Source organism: Rhinolophus hipposideros (genome assembly GCF_964194185.1).
Source record: "Rhinolophus hipposideros genome assembly, chromosome: 11".
Taxonomy (NCBI): Eukaryota; Metazoa; Chordata; class Mammalia; order Chiroptera; family Rhinolophidae; genus Rhinolophus; species Rhinolophus hipposideros.
Genome location: NC_138057.1, coordinates 73853481 through 73871992, shown reverse-complemented (window position 1 = coordinate 73871992; position 18512 = coordinate 73853481). Strand labels below are relative to the sequence as shown.

The 18512-nt window shown below is 44.5% G+C and overlaps 1 protein-coding gene across 1 annotated transcript in view; it reads left to right on the top strand.

Moving 5' to 3' along the window:
• The first annotated feature begins 13017 nt into the window (after positions 1-13017).
• The window catches only part of DENND1A (DENN domain containing 1A), a 481754-nt gene continuing 476259 nt past the window's right edge, over positions 13018-18512 (top strand). Inside the window, exon 1 of the mRNA XM_081067070.1 lies at positions 13018-13139. Coding sequence (XP_080923196.1) covers positions 13123-13139 — 17 coding nt within the window. The 5' untranslated portion in view covers positions 13018-13122. The remainder of the gene's footprint in view (positions 13140-18512) is intronic.

The window sequence follows — 18512 nt, the reverse complement described above, 5'->3', positions numbered from 1 at the left end:
CATCCCTGCTCTGGCAACTTTGTGCCTGCCCTTCCCTCTGCCTGGAATGTTCTTCCCCCCAGATACCCACATCATTCACTCTTTTACCTCCTTTTGATCTTTGTTAAATGTCACCTCTTCAGAGAGTCCTTCTCTGAGCACATGACCTAAAATACCCCCATCCCACCCAGCTTTTCTATCTCCTTACCCTACTTTAGCTTTATTCCAAGCTGCAATCGTCTTGTCTTTGTTTTGTTTTGTTTACTCATTTGTTAACTGCCTGCCCATGGAGGCAGGATTTTGTCTCATTCTTAGAACAAGTGCTTAAGTTCCTAAAAATCACACAAGGATTATTTTCTTATATTGAGGTGAAATTTATATAACATAAAATTAACCGTTTCTAACTGTAGCATTCAGTATATTCACAATGTTGTGCAATCATCACCTTTGTCTAGTTCCAAAACATTTTTATCATCCCAAAAGGAAACCCCAGACTCATTAAGCAGTTGTTTCTCATTCCCTCCTTTCTTCAGCACCTGGCAATCACCAATCTGCTTTTGGTCTCTGTGGATTTGCCAATTCTGGACATTTCATACACATGGAATCATATAATACGTGGATTTTTGTGTCTGGCTTCTTTCATTTAGCATGTTTTTTGAGGTTCATCTACATTGTAGCGTGAATCAGTATCTCAGTCCTTTTTATGGCTGAATAATATTCCACTGTATGGATATATCACATTTGGTTTATCCATTTGCTGGTCGATGGACACTTGGATTATTTCCATCTTTCTACTATCATGAATAATGGTGATAAGAACATTCATGCACGAATATTTGCTTGAATAAATATTTTCAATTATTTTGGTGGTATACCAAAATAATTGGTGGAGAACTGCTAGGTCTTATGGTAATTCTGTATTTACATATAGGGCTTTTAATAAATATCTGTGAAATGAATGAACAAGTGAGTGAATGAAAGAAAGAAAGAATGAATGAATGAAAAATCCAGCTCTTTTTAATTCCCAGACTCCCTCTAGTCTGCCACACTACCTCCCTGAGGAAGGAAGGGACTGAATGATCCTTGGTATCAGAGATCTAATCTATCTCAGGACAGCGCCAAGCACCGACTGGCACATAATAGGTGCTCAATAAAAAACTGCAACATATATAAGTAATGCCGTGGTGACCATTTTTACGTATTTATTTTGTCTACGTCGTTGATTGTTAATGTCAGATAGATTATGAGATGGGAAATAACTATATCAAAAAGCATTTACTTTAATTTAAAGTCTTTTGGCACATACACCAAATTGCTTTCTGAAAAAGGCTGAAAATTTTTCATTACCAGTCTTGAGAATGTTTGGGTTCATTTAGATGGTTCTAACTAGTGGCCTGTTGTCTTCTATTAGAGGAGATTTTCTTCTGGAATTATCTCTACCATCATTGCTAGGTAGGTAAATGGTAGCTAAGATAATTATTGTTGTTGCTTTGTTTCTCCCATCTCTGGGTCTCAGTTTCCCCTCTTGTATGATGCACCTAGCCAATGTATGCTTCTTGCAGTTGATGGTCTTCTTTCTCTTGAACCTTGGTCCCCACTTGAGCCCAGGATATACCCCAGCCCATTGGAATCTCTGTATTTAGAGGCCTCAGGAATGCAGCCTGCTGGAAAAGAGGCTAAATTAGTTCTTCCAAAGAAAATGCCCATTTGGAAAATAACTTTCCATGTCTATGCTTGCCTATCTAGGGAAACATGTCAGAATGTGTTGTGCTTGGCGACAAATGAAAGCTGAATGGTTTATTGCTGCTATTAGTGATTATTTGTATGTGGCTGTAAGTATACACAGCACCTTACAATGCTCAGAAAAAACTGAAACAGAGGACAATGTTTCCGTCCTCAAGGGACATCCTGCCTTGGCTGATGGTGAGAATGGGTGCCCATTGGAACTGGATGGAGTGGCACAAACCGAGGCTGTCTGAATGACAGGGGAGAATGAATTGGGAGAGGGAGCAAAAATGGATTTATCAAGTGCTTCTATGTGTGCAGCATTTAACAGACATAATCTCATTTAATATGCTAAATAATTCTAGGATTTAGGGATTTTTATCTCCATTTTCAAGTGGGGACTGAAGTCTAGACTGGATACTCTTTCTCCCACATTTTCTTAACAGTTTCCAACTGTGTGGAAGGTGATGACAAACCGTGGATATATATCAACTGGGTGACGATTGCAGGAGACAGTAGAATGGGCAGTAGGGAGACTAGGAGGAAGGGTCTGGGGTTTCTTTTGTTCATGGATTCTGTGCTTTTTGCACTAGAATCCTGCCTGACTTGGGAGTTGGGGTAAGCACATGGTCTTCAGAATCAAGCAGACCTGGGTTCAAGATCTCTAAGGAGTCTGGCATGAGTCCCTTTTCTTTCTGAGCCTCAGTTTTCTCCTCTGTAAAATGGGGACAAAAACCACTTTCCACCTAGTGGGTCATGTAAGGATTAAATGAAACGATGTATACACAGCGCGTGGTGAATGGAAGATGACAATTATTGATCTATGACCAGAAAGAGATGAGGAAGGACAAGGGGTGGGGAGGTATGATGGGTGCTGATATCAGGAAGTCACTTAATACTTTGGTGCCTCAGTTTCCTCATCTGTGAAAGGGAAATGATCACGTGTCTTGCTCATAGGCTGAGTGGGAAGACTAAATTAGTTAATACAAATAACACACATGAACAGTGCCTGGTACAGGGTAAGCTCTCAGTACATCTCTGTTACTGTTATCTTATCCTTCTTGACTTTGGGTTGGATCAGGTGGCCCTGGCTCCTGGACTTCCGTGTTTTCTGTCTTACCTCTGGGCTCTGGGCACATGGGGGTCTGGTCTGATGACTGGCATCACCCATTCCTGAGGTAAGAGCTGTGTTAAGAAGTTGCTCTGCCAGGGTGGGGAGTGGGGCATGAACAAACTGGGAGTTATCACGGAAGAGCAGAAGAACCCTGAATTTGGGGTTTCCCTATAGTTGGGAAGATGGTCACCTAACTTAATTGAGACACCGTGAGTTTGAACCCTGATTTTATACATATCTCCATTGTAGGTACATGTTAAGTAGTATTATTGATTGATTTATATTAACATTCCCACAGAGGAGCTAAGGAGTGAGCACATGTTGTTCCCTGTGTGACATCCCCCCACCCCCTGCTATTTTCTTTTCCAATTAGATACGTGTGTATGTGTAGTATTTGCCAGACACCATGGTGTTGACTGGGTCCTGGCCTCCTACAGCTCATCTCAAATAGGACGTCAGGTACCATTTACTTTCCAGGCTTTATGCAAGCTTTCCCTCAGACAGAAGAGGAACCCAAAGACTTTCTTTGGTGTCTTGATGACATCTGAAACCAAACGCATCGACCCATTCCCCCTCAGCACTGTTTAGCTAGGTAATATCTCTTCTTAATTGGGGTGTCAGTCTAAAGGTCACTTTTTCTAGGAGATGCCACTGGTGGCCCCTGCCAGAGGTCAGGTCCCCCCTGATATCCTGGACTTCTCCGTCATCCATCTCATGACTTGCAATAATTTGTCATGTAATTGAGTATCACTCCCTCTACTAGACTGCCAACTCCATGAGGGCAGGGGCTTGTCTCTTTTCACTTCCATGTCCCTCAACAACAATTGCATAGCAATCGTTAAGCCTTCAACAGAAACACATTGAAAGAGGAAACAGATAGAAAAGCATGCATTCTGAGGGCAATAACTTAACGTGAATGAACATACATATTAAAAAACTTGTCTTTCTTCATGCTCAAGCAGAGGAGATGAGAGAGTAGAGCTTTGGAAAACCACATTGAGCTCAGCCTTTGGGACAAAACCAAGAAGAGGGATAATTATTTGTTATTTTTCTCATCCACTTCTTGTTACCAGAGGTGCTGAAGGCAGCTGAAGGGAGGGCTTTGCTGGGCCCACACGAGAAGCTCAGGGTCTCTCTGCTGGAGGCCAGGCCTCTCCCCACCAGGTCTGTACCTCTGTCAGGGGTTTCATCCATTTTTTCACGTCTGTCTCCCTCCCCAGCCCCCAGCCCTTTCCCCCTACTTGAAAATCTCCTCTGTCTACCTTTGTTTTCTGTAAAGTGCTTCATCCCACGAAGGCCCAGTGCCCGGTCTCCACTCAGGGGCTGGACTTGCCAGCATACCTCATCCAGGCTTCTGCTCCCCACCTGAGACCCAGCATGGCCTTGACTTGTTTCCTCGGAAGCTATGTTTCCTGGGCTGGGTGGGATCTGCGACAGTTCCCACCAAACTCCCAAGCTGACTGCAGACATTTGTGCTGTCAACAGAATTGCAGAAAATGCAATTCGTGTTGTTAATGAGCAGCTTGTTTGGGTAAACAAACCAGGTGAGGTGAAAAAAGTGATGCTCTCCAGTAGGAAACACAAGTGAGCATTAGCCAGATGGAGAGCCGTGCTTCCACACACTTCCTCTTCAGCGAGGCTCTGGGTGGCTGGAAGGGACAGTGTCTGTACTGCCTGGGAGTGATTCTGCACACCTCCCGCCTGGCCTGGCCTTCCTCCGGAGGCACCTGGTACCCGTACCACTCTGAGCCTGGCACTGTGCCTCACGTCCTGCTAGGCGCTTACCTGCTTTGTCATTAGTCCTCATGGCACTGTGCAAGGTGAGTGCTACGAAACCCACTTTATAGCTGGGGAAACTGAGGCTCTGAGATGAGGAAGACTCGTCCAAAGTCAGGATGGTGAATTTGAACCTGGGTTAACCTGCCTCTTAAAATCTATGGCCTCCCCACTACCCACACAGCTCTCGTTGCTCTCATCCCTGCTGCCCCAGCCCCTGTGAGTCTAATGGAGTCCTCTGTGGCTGCCACTCACTACCTCCTCCCTCAGACTGTGAGGCTGAGGAAAGTTTAACTTCCCACAGTGGGGATTCTCTGTCTATTCAGGATAACATGGCTTTCTGAAAGTCGTGCCGGTAGATTTTCACCAGCTTCCCCATGACAACAAAGGTTTTGTGTGTGTGTGTGTGTGTGTGTGTGTGTGTGTGCGCGCGCGCGCGACGCACATGCTCACATGTGTGCTCATGCACGGACTGTGTACATTCACCAATCCATTCCAAGAGGAACTGGCTTGTCTCTAGAATATCAATAATTTAGGGGTATTCACAGTCCTCTCATCATAAACTGACAGCATTCTCTTTTTTGTTAGCCTCAGATCATTCAGGAAAACACGCGCGCGCGCACGGATATGGCTATATTTTACAAACATGAATGATTTGGGTAATTGCAATGCCTAAATCTGTCCCCCATACAGACACGGCCAGGAAGAGGGAGGTTCAGGTTGCAGCCTCGAGTCTACATATGTTCCTGGCTCTCTTTCTACATTGCTCAAGAAAAAAAAAACAACCCACATTACATTCATATGTTGTAATGCCATGAGTTATTTTCCCCTTAGCATTCAAGGGTAAAGAGTCCATTAAGCTGTCATCAGCCACATTACCAGCAGGAGAATTTGGGGCAGACAGTTTGGCTTTAGCTGCCCTGAGCACATGCCTACTGCCCCAGGATGAACGCTCTGTGGTGTCCGCGTGTGCGCGTTGCCCTAGAAGCAGAAATCAATGACTCTGACTGCTATTAGGAGATGATCTGGTTGGGGAGATTTGCTGTGAATGCATCCACCATTCATTATTGAGCTCTTTATATGTACAGTATCTTCTCTTACTACGGGAAAACTGAGGATTGGGGAGAGAAGGGAACTGTGTCACAGAACCAGAGTATGGTACATGCTGGGGTTTGATCCATCTTTCCCCTGGTTCCAGCTCCTGGGTGCTTAATCACTCAGTTATCCTGCCTCTCCTGCAAATAGCGGTGGTTTCTTCCCTACACGTAGCTCCCAGCTTTTGAGGGATAACCCATGTAAGACGCCATGGGTTATCTCATTTTATCTTCATCACAACATTGTAAGGCAAGTGCTTCTATGAGCTGACATAAGAGGAGACTGACCTTGGGAAACAGGAAGGGACTTGCCCAACGACACCCAGCTCCAATGTGGTGGGGGTGCTGTGAATGAAGGGACTTTGTTTTCCACTCTGCTATGTTGCCATCCAGCTAGGGACACAAGCCCAGAAGCACAGGGGCTTCCACAGACAGCTGCCTTTTTTGAATTCAGAGGAGTTTTCATTGAGCAGCTCAGCTTTTTCTTTCGTGTAGGTGGAAGTCTTTCCTTTGAATGAACCAATTATGTTCAAAAAGCAAAACATAATGTATGCATATTAGCTAATGAGGATGTTATTCAGGATATTTTTAGCCAAGCAGAGAGAGAGAGAAGAGAGAGAGAGAGAGAGAGAGAGAGAGAGAGAGAGAGAACGAGAGAATGGAGCTTGGTAGAAATTGTTCTGAAAGAACAGGCAGCTTGGGAATCAGACAGCCCTTTAGCACAACTCTCAGCTCTTACTCCTTTTGGCTGGGTGACTGTGGGCCAATCACCTCCCTTTTTGGAAATGTGTATCATAGTACAAACCTTTCAGAGGTGTGATAAAGACTGAAGATAATGTGAGTAAAGCATGTGATCAGTGGTCTCCAGTAATGCTTATGATGATTATTCATTTATCTAATATTTATTATAGCTGGGTCCTCAGATTTTCATAGACATAATAATTTTATCCTCATCACCATCCCATGAAGCAAGTACCATTTTCCAGATGAGGGAATGAAGTTAAGTAGTTTGCTTTAGCAGGGTTAGGATTCAACCCCAGGCAGACTGTGTCCTAACCACCACAATATGCTGCCTCTATTGTCCCTAAAGAGATTTGACTTTCACCACTGGAAGCAGAGCTCATAGGGGATTGAGTCATTATTTTTAGGAGGTAGAGTCTCCTTTGGAAACCTCAGTAAGCTACCTACAATTAAACACAACTCTGTCACTGAACTGGGTCAGAGGATCTACTTCCCAGTGTCCTGGCCACTGACTGATCAGCAAAAGCACTGCTCAGGCCAAGAGGTCAGAGAACTGGAGTCTTACTTTCCTCTAAGTTGCTAAAGCAACTGTGTCACTGTTACTCATTTGGTAGTCCTTGACATGTGAAGTGGGAGATATTCTAGAGTCGAAACTTTAGAATTCAATAAACTCACAACCAAAATACTAAAATGGTTATGCAAGGTATTGGCTTAGGAGAAAGAGTTGTTGAAATAAACAGGAAAAATAATACATGTAAATGCACACGGGAAAGAAAGTAATAAAGGAAAACTAGCAAGAGAGTCCAAGAGTACAATGGGGCTGAGTTCTGCAAGCTCTCCAGCTCACTTCCCAAAGGGCAGAGGCACATGGTGACCCTTTGCTATACGGATGGACAAGGCCAGTGGCGTTTAGGCCTGAGTCTTGACTAAAAGATGGTCAATCTGGTGGAAATGGAAGCAGCCCCAGGGCAGGGGGCGCTGGAAGTCCTGACAAGTAGAATTAATACCCAAGGTGGTTTGCAAAGAGCTAAGATCAGGGCTGGGAAGACAATGCAAATATCAAATCCTAAAGGTGAGGCGAGTAGAAATATGGAAGAACGATGTGCAAGGTATTAAGCTGGAGAACCGAGAGATCTGAGGATCAGGGGCAAGGGAAGGGGCTCGGAAGCAAGTTCAAGAGCTCAGAGGTCCTTTTACAGGGTTCCCATTCTTTATTTCATTTCATCTTTATGAGGTGTGTATTATCATCCTTTTATGAAAAAATGGGGAAACTCTCAGAGAGTTTAAGTAACTTTCTCCAAGTTTACTCCAGTAGCTTGGGTCTGCCTGATTCCAGAGCCCATTCTCTTAACTACTAACTATTGGCGTAGAATGACTGCATTCCATTCTTAGGAGATCCACAATGCGCCTTGTTACATGAATGTCCATGGGAAGTTCAGTACAGAAACTTTTTAACTTGGTATGATTCTGCATATCCCAAACTTCTTTTTTTTTAATTAATTTATTTTTTTAATTTATTGGGGTGACAATTGTTAGTGCAGTTACATAGATTTCAGGTGTACAATTCTGTATTACATCATCTATAAATCCCATTGTGTGTTCACCACCCAGAGTCAGTTCTCCTTCCATCACTATATATTTGATCCCCCTTACCTTCATCTCCCACCCCCCATCCCCCTTCCCCTCTGATAATCACTAAACTATTGTCTGTGTCTATGAGTTTTTGTTTCTCATTTGTTTGTCTTGTTCTTTTGTTGTTTTTGGTTTATATACCACATATCAGTGAAATCATAGGGTTCTCTGCTTTTTCTGTCAGACTTATTTCGCTTAGCATTATACTCTCACGATCCATCTATGTTGTCACAAATGTTCCTATATCATCTTTTCTTACCACCGAATAGTATTCCATTGTGTTTATATACCACAACTTCTTTATCCATTCATCTATCGAAGGACATTTTGGTTGTTTCCATGTCTTGGCCACCTTACACAAAGCTGCAATGAACATTGGAGCACACGTGTCTTTATGTATAAATGTTTTCAGATTTTTTGGGTAGATACCCAGGAGAGGGATTGCTGGGTCATATGGTAATTCTATTCGTAATTTTTTTGGGAACTTCCACACTGCCTTCCATAGCGGCTGCACCAGTCTGCATTTCCACCAACAGTGTATGAGGGTTCCTTTTTCTCCACAGCCTCTCCAACACTTGTTACTATTTGCCAAACTTACTTCTTTCGGGATTAGGTAGCAGCATCCCTAGTAATGAGCTGTGGATTCTTTCTGCAGACTATAACTCTAACACCCATGAGAATTAAAAATATATGTCCACACAAAAAACTTGCATGTGAATGCTCATAGTGCTATTCATAATAGCCCCTAAGTGGAAACAACCCAAATATCCATCACCAACAAAATATGGATATACAAAATGTGGTCGATCCATACAATAGAATATTCGGCAATAAAAAAGAATGAAGTACTTATAAGTGGTACAGCATGGATGAACTTTGAAAACATTATGCTAAGCGAAAGAAGCCAAACAGAAAGGCCACATTATTATATAATTCCACTTGTATGAAATATCTAGAACAGGCAAATCCATAGAGACAGAAAGTCGATTCGTGGTTGCCAGGGGTTGGGGGGAGAGCAGAAAAGGTGTGTGACTGCTAATGGGTGTGAGGTTTCTTTTTGGGATGATGAAGTATTCTGGAATTAGATAGTGGTGATAGTTGTACAACTTTGTGACTATACGAACAATCACTGAATTGTTCATGCTAACATGGCAAATTTTATGGCATGTAAATTATATGTCAAATTAAAAAGAATATAAATCTAACCTAAATTAAAAAAAATATAAATATAATCAGAACTAAGTGTACTAGAAACAACAGACCACTGGCTCATTGGGCCTGCCATTTCATGCTGTATCATTACTGGGGTATCAAAGCTCCTTTGAGGTTGCTGTCGTCCCCGCCATAGGCACAGTCCCCTAAATCCTAAGTGAAAAGACCAAACAGGTACAAGGGAGTGAGGGCAAGCTCAGAGACTGATGAGCACTGAGCTTTCTGCGCAGGTGGTATCGCACACACTGTTGGACTTTTCATTTGTTGGATTTGCTTAATTAGACTATTTTGACAACAGTCTCCAGAAGGCAAAGTTCCTAACCCCCTTCTCATCTCCGGAAGATATCAATTCCAACAATTGATTCTGCCATGTACTTGGCAGACAGATCTCCTTTTACTTGAATAACAACAGATTCACCTAAGTTGAAAGGAACTATAAAATAATAAACCACTGAATTATAGAATTGGTAACCTGAAAAGGACTGGAGCGAGATCACCTGGACTGATTCTCTTACTTAGGATACAGGAAAACTGAGGCCCAAATACAGTGGCTTGCACAAGGTCAGATAGCCAAGGATGGTTTGGCTGAGACTGTTAGCTGTCTTGCAGTATCTGTCTTTCCCTTATTCTCAGGAAATGACTCCCGCCCCTGTCAGCTATGCACATGATTGTGTGAAATAAAGGCTATGTTTCCTACTGAGACGTGGTTGTGTAACTAAATTCTGGCCAATGGAATGAAAGTGGAAGTTGTGCAAGCACTTTTTTTTTTTTTTTTTGTATTCCAGGGAAATACAAAAATTAGGGGTTGGGGTGGGGCATGATTTTCTTCCTTCCTGGTGGCTGGGTTACAGATTAGATGGCTAGAGTTCAAGCAGCCATCTTGGATCATGAGGTGAAAGCAGCATTTGGAGAAGAGGGAGCAATAAGATAAAATTCTGGGTCACCAACCTCAAAGACGTCACAGTCTGACAGGCTCAGAAGACAGGGATACAAGCTAATGCAGAAGAAACACCATCATAAGGCCAAATCAGCTGCCCTATCCTATTCCCATGCCTTCAAATCTTAGGGTATGCATTATGGAATTGTCACACCAGCTCTGGAATGTTCATCTCCACATTCTGTGAAAGAGAAATAAACTTCTATTTTTTTCAGCCACTTTTATTTCGGTCTTCTATTATTCATAGTTGAACTGAATTCTAACTGATTCACAATGGAAACAATTATATTCTGGGTTGGGAACTCAGGTCTCTTGAATCCAAGTATAGGACTATTTATTAGGAAGATTAGTACTATTAAGAGTAAATGCCAAACTCTGTGAAGTGCCTTGTATATAATAGGTACTGATAATTTTTGAGTGCTTACTATCTAGAACAGGCAAATCCTGTTCTATGCCACTCACTGTTTAAGTACTTTATAAGTGTCATTAACTCATTTAATTCTCATGTCAATTCAGTTAAGATAGACCTATTACCATAATTTCCATTTGACAGATCGAACCTGAGACACAGAGAGAGTGAATAACTTACCCAAGGACATATATTTAGTAAGAAGTAGGGCCGATATTTGAACCCAGGCAGTCTGACTCCAGAGCCTACACTCTTAGTTCCTACATTATACTTTCTCTTATGATGTGAGCTCCTCCCGTCTCATTCTGTATACCCATTTTACCAAGGAGGAAACTGAAACAGACAATTATCTAATTATTTGCTTAAAATCTCTCTGCTAGTTGGTGGTGCAGCTGGCATTACAAGCTAGACTCCTAACTCCCAGTTCAATGCTCTCTCCACAGACCACCCTGCAATCTCAGAGGCCACCTGGACAGATATAGAACCCTCCACCCCACCTCCAGTCTTCCGGCGCACACACACACACACACACACACACACACACACACACACACACACACGCCACCCAGCAGGAGCTCAGACATTTTTGTGGCCAAAATGGCTACAACCTCCTTTGAAAAGTAGACAGTTTTGTCCTCCACCAAATAACTTTGTTTTATTTATAGACTCCTGCTCAGAGCTTTGAACTGACTGCTCATTCCAGGGAAGATCTTGATAACAACTGTTCCTTGGAGAGGGTTCATAGGAAACAAGGTGAATAAACACCACAGAAGCTCTGCCTGTCTGGTAGAGTTTTGCTCCTGGGGGTATTTATAAGTTGGTGTTGGTGTCTGGGTGCAAAAGACTTTGAATTCAAAATGGTAGTTTGGAAGTTTTCATTTTTTTTTTTTTTAATTCAAAAAAATTCAACTTTTGCCTTCAAACAACCTCAGGGGATAGGCAAAAGAGAGAAATTATCTTTATCCAGACTGTAACTCCCAAAAAAGGGATTCTTGCTTTCTTTGCTCCCTGCCTGACTGGGGCCTAGGACTAGTTACTGTGGGGACTGGCTGTGGGGTGGGGGGGCATTGAATTTACAAGAGCTAAAATGGCAGAACGGATGAAGGGCATTTCAGAATAGAAAATTGTTACGGGGTTGGGGGAAAAGAAAGAAAAGTCTAATTTTAAAAGAGAACCGTGAACCTGCAGTGTCTTCTGACTTATGGCCAAAGGTGCCATCCTAAAGCATGACTATGTAACATGTGTCTGGAATTATTCAGCCTGGATGCGAACTTCTACTCACCCGGTGCTAGTTATGTAACCGTGAGCAAATGCCTCAGTTTCCCTTTTGTGAAATGGGGGGTTAAATTCACAAGATTATTGTGAGGATGGGTGTTAACTATGCAGGGGAAATATAGTGCCTGGTTCAGGGAGGACAGTCCTTCACCCACTCATTGAACTGTAGTTAATGGCAGGTGTCATTATTGCTTCCTTTGTGATTCCTCCACACCTAGAGGGGATAATATTGGGTGCTCATGAAAGTGAGCCCCAAGGCGTAGCAGGGTAGGTAGCAGGTTGGTGATCTTTGCTCTCAATTACTTGCATTTGCATTGAGTTAATCTCCATCAGGAACTGTTATGGTGACATGGACTTTCTGTATTGGAGGCCCCCAAAACGGCTGATAAAGGGGAGGGGCAGAGGTCCTCAATGGTCGGACAGAGAAGAACCACTAAAAGGTTCCTATGAAGCCTCTGGGTGGCTTTCCTGTGGGTATGTGAGGTCTCTTTCAAGGTAGAACAGAAGGGGAAGGGGCCTCCACGAAGGACCGTGTTGGGGAAGTGGATGCTTTACTGGAGAAGAGGGTCTGTGACTCCCTTAAGGAAGTTACTGGAAGGTATGGAATTTTCTAAGGGAAAACGTATTTTTATATGTAGGCTTGAGTGGGAGACATATTTCTGTGCCAGAGCTACTGGGTGGGAGAACTCCATAGGGGAGGGAAGGGTGACGGTTTCTATATGTGAGCTCTGGGGTCTCGGAGGGATGAGGATCTTTCGGGGGATAGCAGGTGGAGGTTTCTGTAACAGTGGTATGGAGGTCTTTAGGGGCCTGCACGTGGAAAGCGCAAAGCACCGACGTTGAAGAGTCAGTGGGCGGAAGCACGGACCCCGCCCCCACCGCCCTCAGGCGGCCCCGCCTCCCGCGAGCGGACTACACTTCCCGGCAGGCCCGGCGGGCGGCGGCGGCGCGGGAGGGAGGGGGCAGCGGTGTGAGAGGTGGAGGGGGCGGCGCGCGCCGGGCACGCGCGCCGGCGACCATGGCGTTCGCCGGGCTGGAGCGAGTACATTAACCCCGGGAGGCGGCGGCGGCGGTGGCGGCGAGGGAGCGAGCCTCAAGCGGGCGGGCCCAGCCTGAGGGAAGGGAGGAAGGGGCGGGGAGAGCGCCAGAGGGAGGCCGGTCGGCCGCGGGCGGGCGGGCAGCGCAGCGCCGAGCGGGGCCCGCGGGCCCATGAGGAGGCCCGGGGACCATGGGCTCCAGGATCAAGTGAGTGCGGCCAGGCCGGGCGCGGGGCGGTGAGGCCGGGCACGGGCTGCAGGCCATGGGCCGCGCGGGGGACTTGTTGCAGGGACCCCAGGGGCGCCCCGCGTGCCGGCGTCACGCGGGGAGGGGGACGGTTGCCATGGCGATCCAGGGAGGCGCGGGGGCGGGGTGCGCGCGGGGTGGAAGGGCGCGCGGGTGGTCAGGTGTCCCCATCTCACCTGAAGGCGGGAGTAGCTGACATTAATTATTAGGTGGCCTCATCCCGGTGGAGATGGCGAGCCTCCGAAAATGGTCACACAACTGTTGGGGGAGGGCGAGAAATCTCCGGAAGCAACTCCCCAAATGTGTGTGATAGGGTCGCCTCGGAGTTGGGCAGGTATTGAGAGGTTGCAGCCCGGCTGCGTGAGGCCTGCGGCCCCACAAAAGTCGCGTGAGGTTGGAAGAGGGAGGGGCCGCTCCTGGACGTGAGGTCTGGATGGCCGGGGGTGGAGGCCCTTTTCGCTCTTCTGTTTCCCCCTCTTGTCTAGGAACGTCTCCACACGGCAAGGGCCGAAGGCTGTGAAGGCTGTGCTGTAACGGAGCACCTGATCTTGATCATTGTTGGAAAGCCTTTGTAATCCAATATGGCAAATTCCCTCATTCATTCACCTGGAGTCTCTGATGGAGATTAGTTTTTCTGGGAAATTGTTGGTACATCAGACTTCAGAACCAGTGGAAACATTGTTACCCTGCTTCTGGACTTAGAAGTTGACTTGGGAAAGTGCAACTTTTATGCAGTGCATTTTGGGTGTGTTGTTTTGGGCTCTATCTCCCCTCCCAGCCAGGTCCTCTTTTTGCCTCTCCCTTCCTCAGCCTCCAGAACATACCTTATCTCTAATGACTAACAAATGTTCACTTTTTCTCTATGAGTAATAGAATTGTGTAAGGGCACTTAAAAACAAAGTTGACAGCATAGGCTTTTCCTTAAAACAGCTTTCATAGGACACTTGAAACCTGCTTGCAAAAAAGTCTGTGGAATGTTTATTTCAGCATTTTGAGAATCATGCTCGGGAAGTTTGAAAGGGGAAGGGCCTTAAGGACGAAATCTAACAATTACGTAAATATTGCAACCTTGTCCAGTTGATGCCCATGCAGTGAGTGACCTTCGCTCAGCCTTGTGGTCCCCTGACGGGCCCAGGCTTCCAGTCACAAATTGTGTCTCATAGTGTGTGCTGCAGCAGCCCCGAGATCTCTGCTAAGTGAAGCATGAGTTTGCTTATGATAATGAAAATGGAAGAGTTGGATGAGCACACTGTTAGTTCTTGATGTTTGTGGAAATGGGAGGGAAAAGTTAGAAGTGTGCTCCAAATAAGAGCTGAAGAGGCTCGGGAGGTAAAAAGACGCAGTTTGTGAAGCGCTGGGATTAAAGAGGCACTCCAAGTTTAGCTCCCGCTTCCAAGAGTTGTAAATTTGGATTTCAATGGCACTTAGAAGCACTTTCTGAAAGCCACCTTAGAGTTACAGAGTATGCTTCTGAGGATGCTTACTCTTCTTGTTACAGAGAACTTCAGAAACTTGCCTGATATGAGGCAGGCAGTGTCAGAACCAGCATGAAAATCTAACAAGTAGAAGTTCCCATGACTAGGCATCAGGTCTCTGGCTCGCTTGTGAAGATTGCAGGTAGACAAATACATTTCTTGAGTGAGTTTTGTGGAACCCATCGCTACTGTCTGAGCAGTCGGGCAAGCCAACTTACTAATGCATGGAATTGTATCATGGGTGGAATTAGTATGAAGAATAGCCTTCTTGATCTTGAAACTAGACTACTCTGATAAAAATTTAGGCATGAGAAATACGTTAGCTTTACTTGTGAGACTGAAAGAGAATCCGAAGAGAAGGTATGAAAAGTATTTGTGATTGATGGTGACTGCTGACTATACAACTTCTGCCTACAGCCAGGGTTGGGGTGGTGAGGAAACCATCCCTGTAGGTGCAGCCCTAGTTGTTGGAGGAAACAGAGCTTTGGTTACTAATGACGGTTCCATCCTGACAGCAAAGGACAGACTTAGCTCAAGGTGATCACCTGGCTGAAATCTTAAGTGTGTGGGCTCCATTGTGTAGGACAGTCTTGGGGGTGGGGGGTGTAGAGGGCACAGAGCACACTGGGCTCCCTCTGAGCAGGAGACCGCTGTGGCTGCTTGTGTTTTTTCTGGCTTATCTTTGATGCTATGTGACTGAGATGTGGAATCCGAACTGGGTTCAAATTCCAGCTCTTTTGTCTATTGACTGAAACTTTCTACAAAAAAGTACCTTATTCACCCTGAGGGTAGAATGGGGAAGACTATTGTTGCAGGGTCATTATCAGCAGTAAATGCAGTATCACCATGACTGCAGGGCCCATATTAAAAACTCAGTAAATTGTTAGTTTTCTTTTATACCATCTCTATCAAAAGACTAAGGAAACTGGTATATTTTACAGAAATATCAGAGAACCATATGTTTCAGTAATGGAGCAGAAAGTTTTGATGATCAAGGAATTAGACTGTTAACATGCAGGATAGAACTTAACATTCTTTCATTAAAAAATAAAACTGATGAAAAGCAACCTGTGTCATTGTGAAGCTGGCGTCTGCCCTATGATCAGTAGTAAAGCCGTTGAGTTGCTAGGCACAGGTGTTGAGGTTTAGTGCCTGATCAGACTTCCCTTCAAGCTAAGGCTGGTTGAGCACAGTCTCTGTCAGGCATGGTGGGAATGCTTTACGGGAACCGTTTCATCCCATTCTCACTGCCCAATGCTTTAGGGACTATTTAACCACCTTTTAAAAAGGAGAGGATTGGAGTTCATACGCCTAAGATCAGATGCTATCTCCAGGAAGCCTGCCCTGATGCCCATTGCCTCTGCCCCCAGCCTAGACCAGGTGTCTCTCATCAGTTTGGCCCCTTGTATTTATCAAGCACTAAATCCAGTTCATTGTCTGTCTCCCATACTAGCCTGACATAAACATTTTGAGAGAAGGCCCTGCTTGTTTGTCTCGAGTTCCCTATGTCAAACCCAATCCTTGACACATGAGGCTGTTTCGGAAGAGTTTATGGAATGCATTTAAGAAATACCGTAGGATCTACATGAAGATCTAACCTAAGGCTCTGAGTTGAGTGTAGATAGAGTTAAAAGGACAATTTGCTGCTTGAACTCTTGAGGAGAAAGAGTTTTTACGTTTTATAAGGTTTTAAGCCAAATTGCCCTGGTCTAGGCATACAGTTCCTTATGTTTCCTAAAGCGTGTTTAGTTCATGTTCATTTTAATAGAGGAACATTGTCTTGCCTTGAACCAAACGTCTTGACAGAGGAAGAAGGTCACCAGTATGCAGGTAGTAAGTACCCTGGAAAGCTCCTAAACCTTCAACTTGAGCAGACATTTATCTGGGGGATAAAAGGAGCAGTGGCAACTGGCGTCTTTGACAGGGATGTTTAAATCTTATTTAGTATTTGAGTGTTCCCCGTGGACTGGAATGTGGTTAATATGAAGCAATTTAACTGATAATGCAGACACAGCAGGAAACTGTGTGGCAGTTTAATATTGCTTGTGGTGACATCCTAGAAATTGTTTCCAGGCACCAACGGCAGGAAGTGGATTGAAAGTAATGGAAGGAAGTATTCTAAGTGAGTTTGAAGGCACCTGACATTTATGGTCTTAGGAAAGCATACTCCAAGATTTGAAGGCATGGGGACAGGACAGGGCTTTGTGGTGGTAACTGTTCTGCATTGGCTGGTAGACCTGTCTTCTGTCCCTGTCAGACTGGGACATCTTTGAGGTGGGTAATGAAGATATTTATTTATTTACTCACTCATTGTAGAACCAAGAAGAGTGTCAAACACATATTATACACTCAGTAAATGTTAGTTATTATTGTCATAGTTGGTGGTAGTACTATACTATGTGCCCAGTAATGTGCTAGAAACTACCGTGTTTCCCTGAAAATAAGACCTAGCCAGACCATCAGCTCGAATGCGTCTTTTGGAGCAAAAGTTAATATAAGACCCGGTCTTATTTTACTATAAGACCGGGTCTTTATAATAGAATACAATTAATATAACATAATATAAATAATATACTATAAAATATAAAATAATATAATATAATTCCGGGTCTTCTATTAATTTTTGCTCCAAAAGACGCATTAGAGCTGGTGGTCCGGCCAGGTCTTATTTTCGGTGAGACACAGTAGGACATAGAAATGAAAAGATTCTTCTTTGCTTTAAGGCTTTCCAAAGTAGAAAGACAGAGATGGAAAACAAAATCATGTCCCTCCAGGTGCCCCCGGCCCAGTATAGTACAGTAAGGTCGTTGTTACAGTGGAGATGCAGCCGGTGATGAATTGAAGAATAAGTGGAGGGGAGACGGCCTTCCTAGGAGGCTCAAGGAAGGAAGACTTCATCGAGGATGATGTTTTAGTTGAGACAGGAGAGACGAGGAAGGGTATGAGAGGGGCAAGTGGTGGCCGAGGGAATGGAGGCCGTGGTGATGGCGGCGGCAGTGGTGGCTGCCTCAGTAGAAGGAGCAGTATGTGTGAGGACGTGGTATATTAGGGAAATAAAAAGACGAATTACCATTTGTCAGGCACTTAAATGCCCGGAATTGTGTTAGACAATGGGAATTGTAATGGTGAATAACACATACTTGTTCCGTCTCTCATTGGCGCTTACAGTCTGGTGGACCTGACATAGAAAAACCCAAATCAATTCACGTAAAGCTGTGTGGATGTGCTATAAAGGAAACAAGCAAGCTGCTAAGAGAGAATGATGGGAGAGGCTGTCCTATTTTAGATAGAGAGGGAAGGCTTACCGCAGGGATGGCACTTGAGCTGAGACTTAAAAAGGGTGAGAAGTCATTATTATGTAAAGAGACTGGGCAAGACTTCATTCTAGGCGGAGTGAAGAGGGTATTCAAAGGCCTGGAGGTGTATTTCAGGGACTGAGAGAAGGCCAGTGGGTTTGGGCAGTGACTGGGGTGGAGAGGTGTGAGGTAAGGTCACAGACACGGGCCTGAGCAGGGTCTTTAGGCCATGGTCATCCGAAACAGCTTTAAGCTATGAGTCGTATACTGTCAAATTGAGTCTTTTAAAGTACATGATGGTTTTTGGTATGCTCACAAGAGTGTGATTCCAGAACATTTTCATCACCGCTGAAACCCGGTACCCATTGGCAGTCACTCCCCCTCCTAGGTAGTCACTAATTATAGTTGCTGTAGATTTGTCCATTCTGGGCATTTCTTATAAATGGAATCATACAATATATAATCCTTTGTTTTTCATGTAACAATGATTCCAGAGTTTATCCACATTATAGCATATATGAGTATTTCATTAATTTTTATTGTTGAGTAATACTTCATTGTAT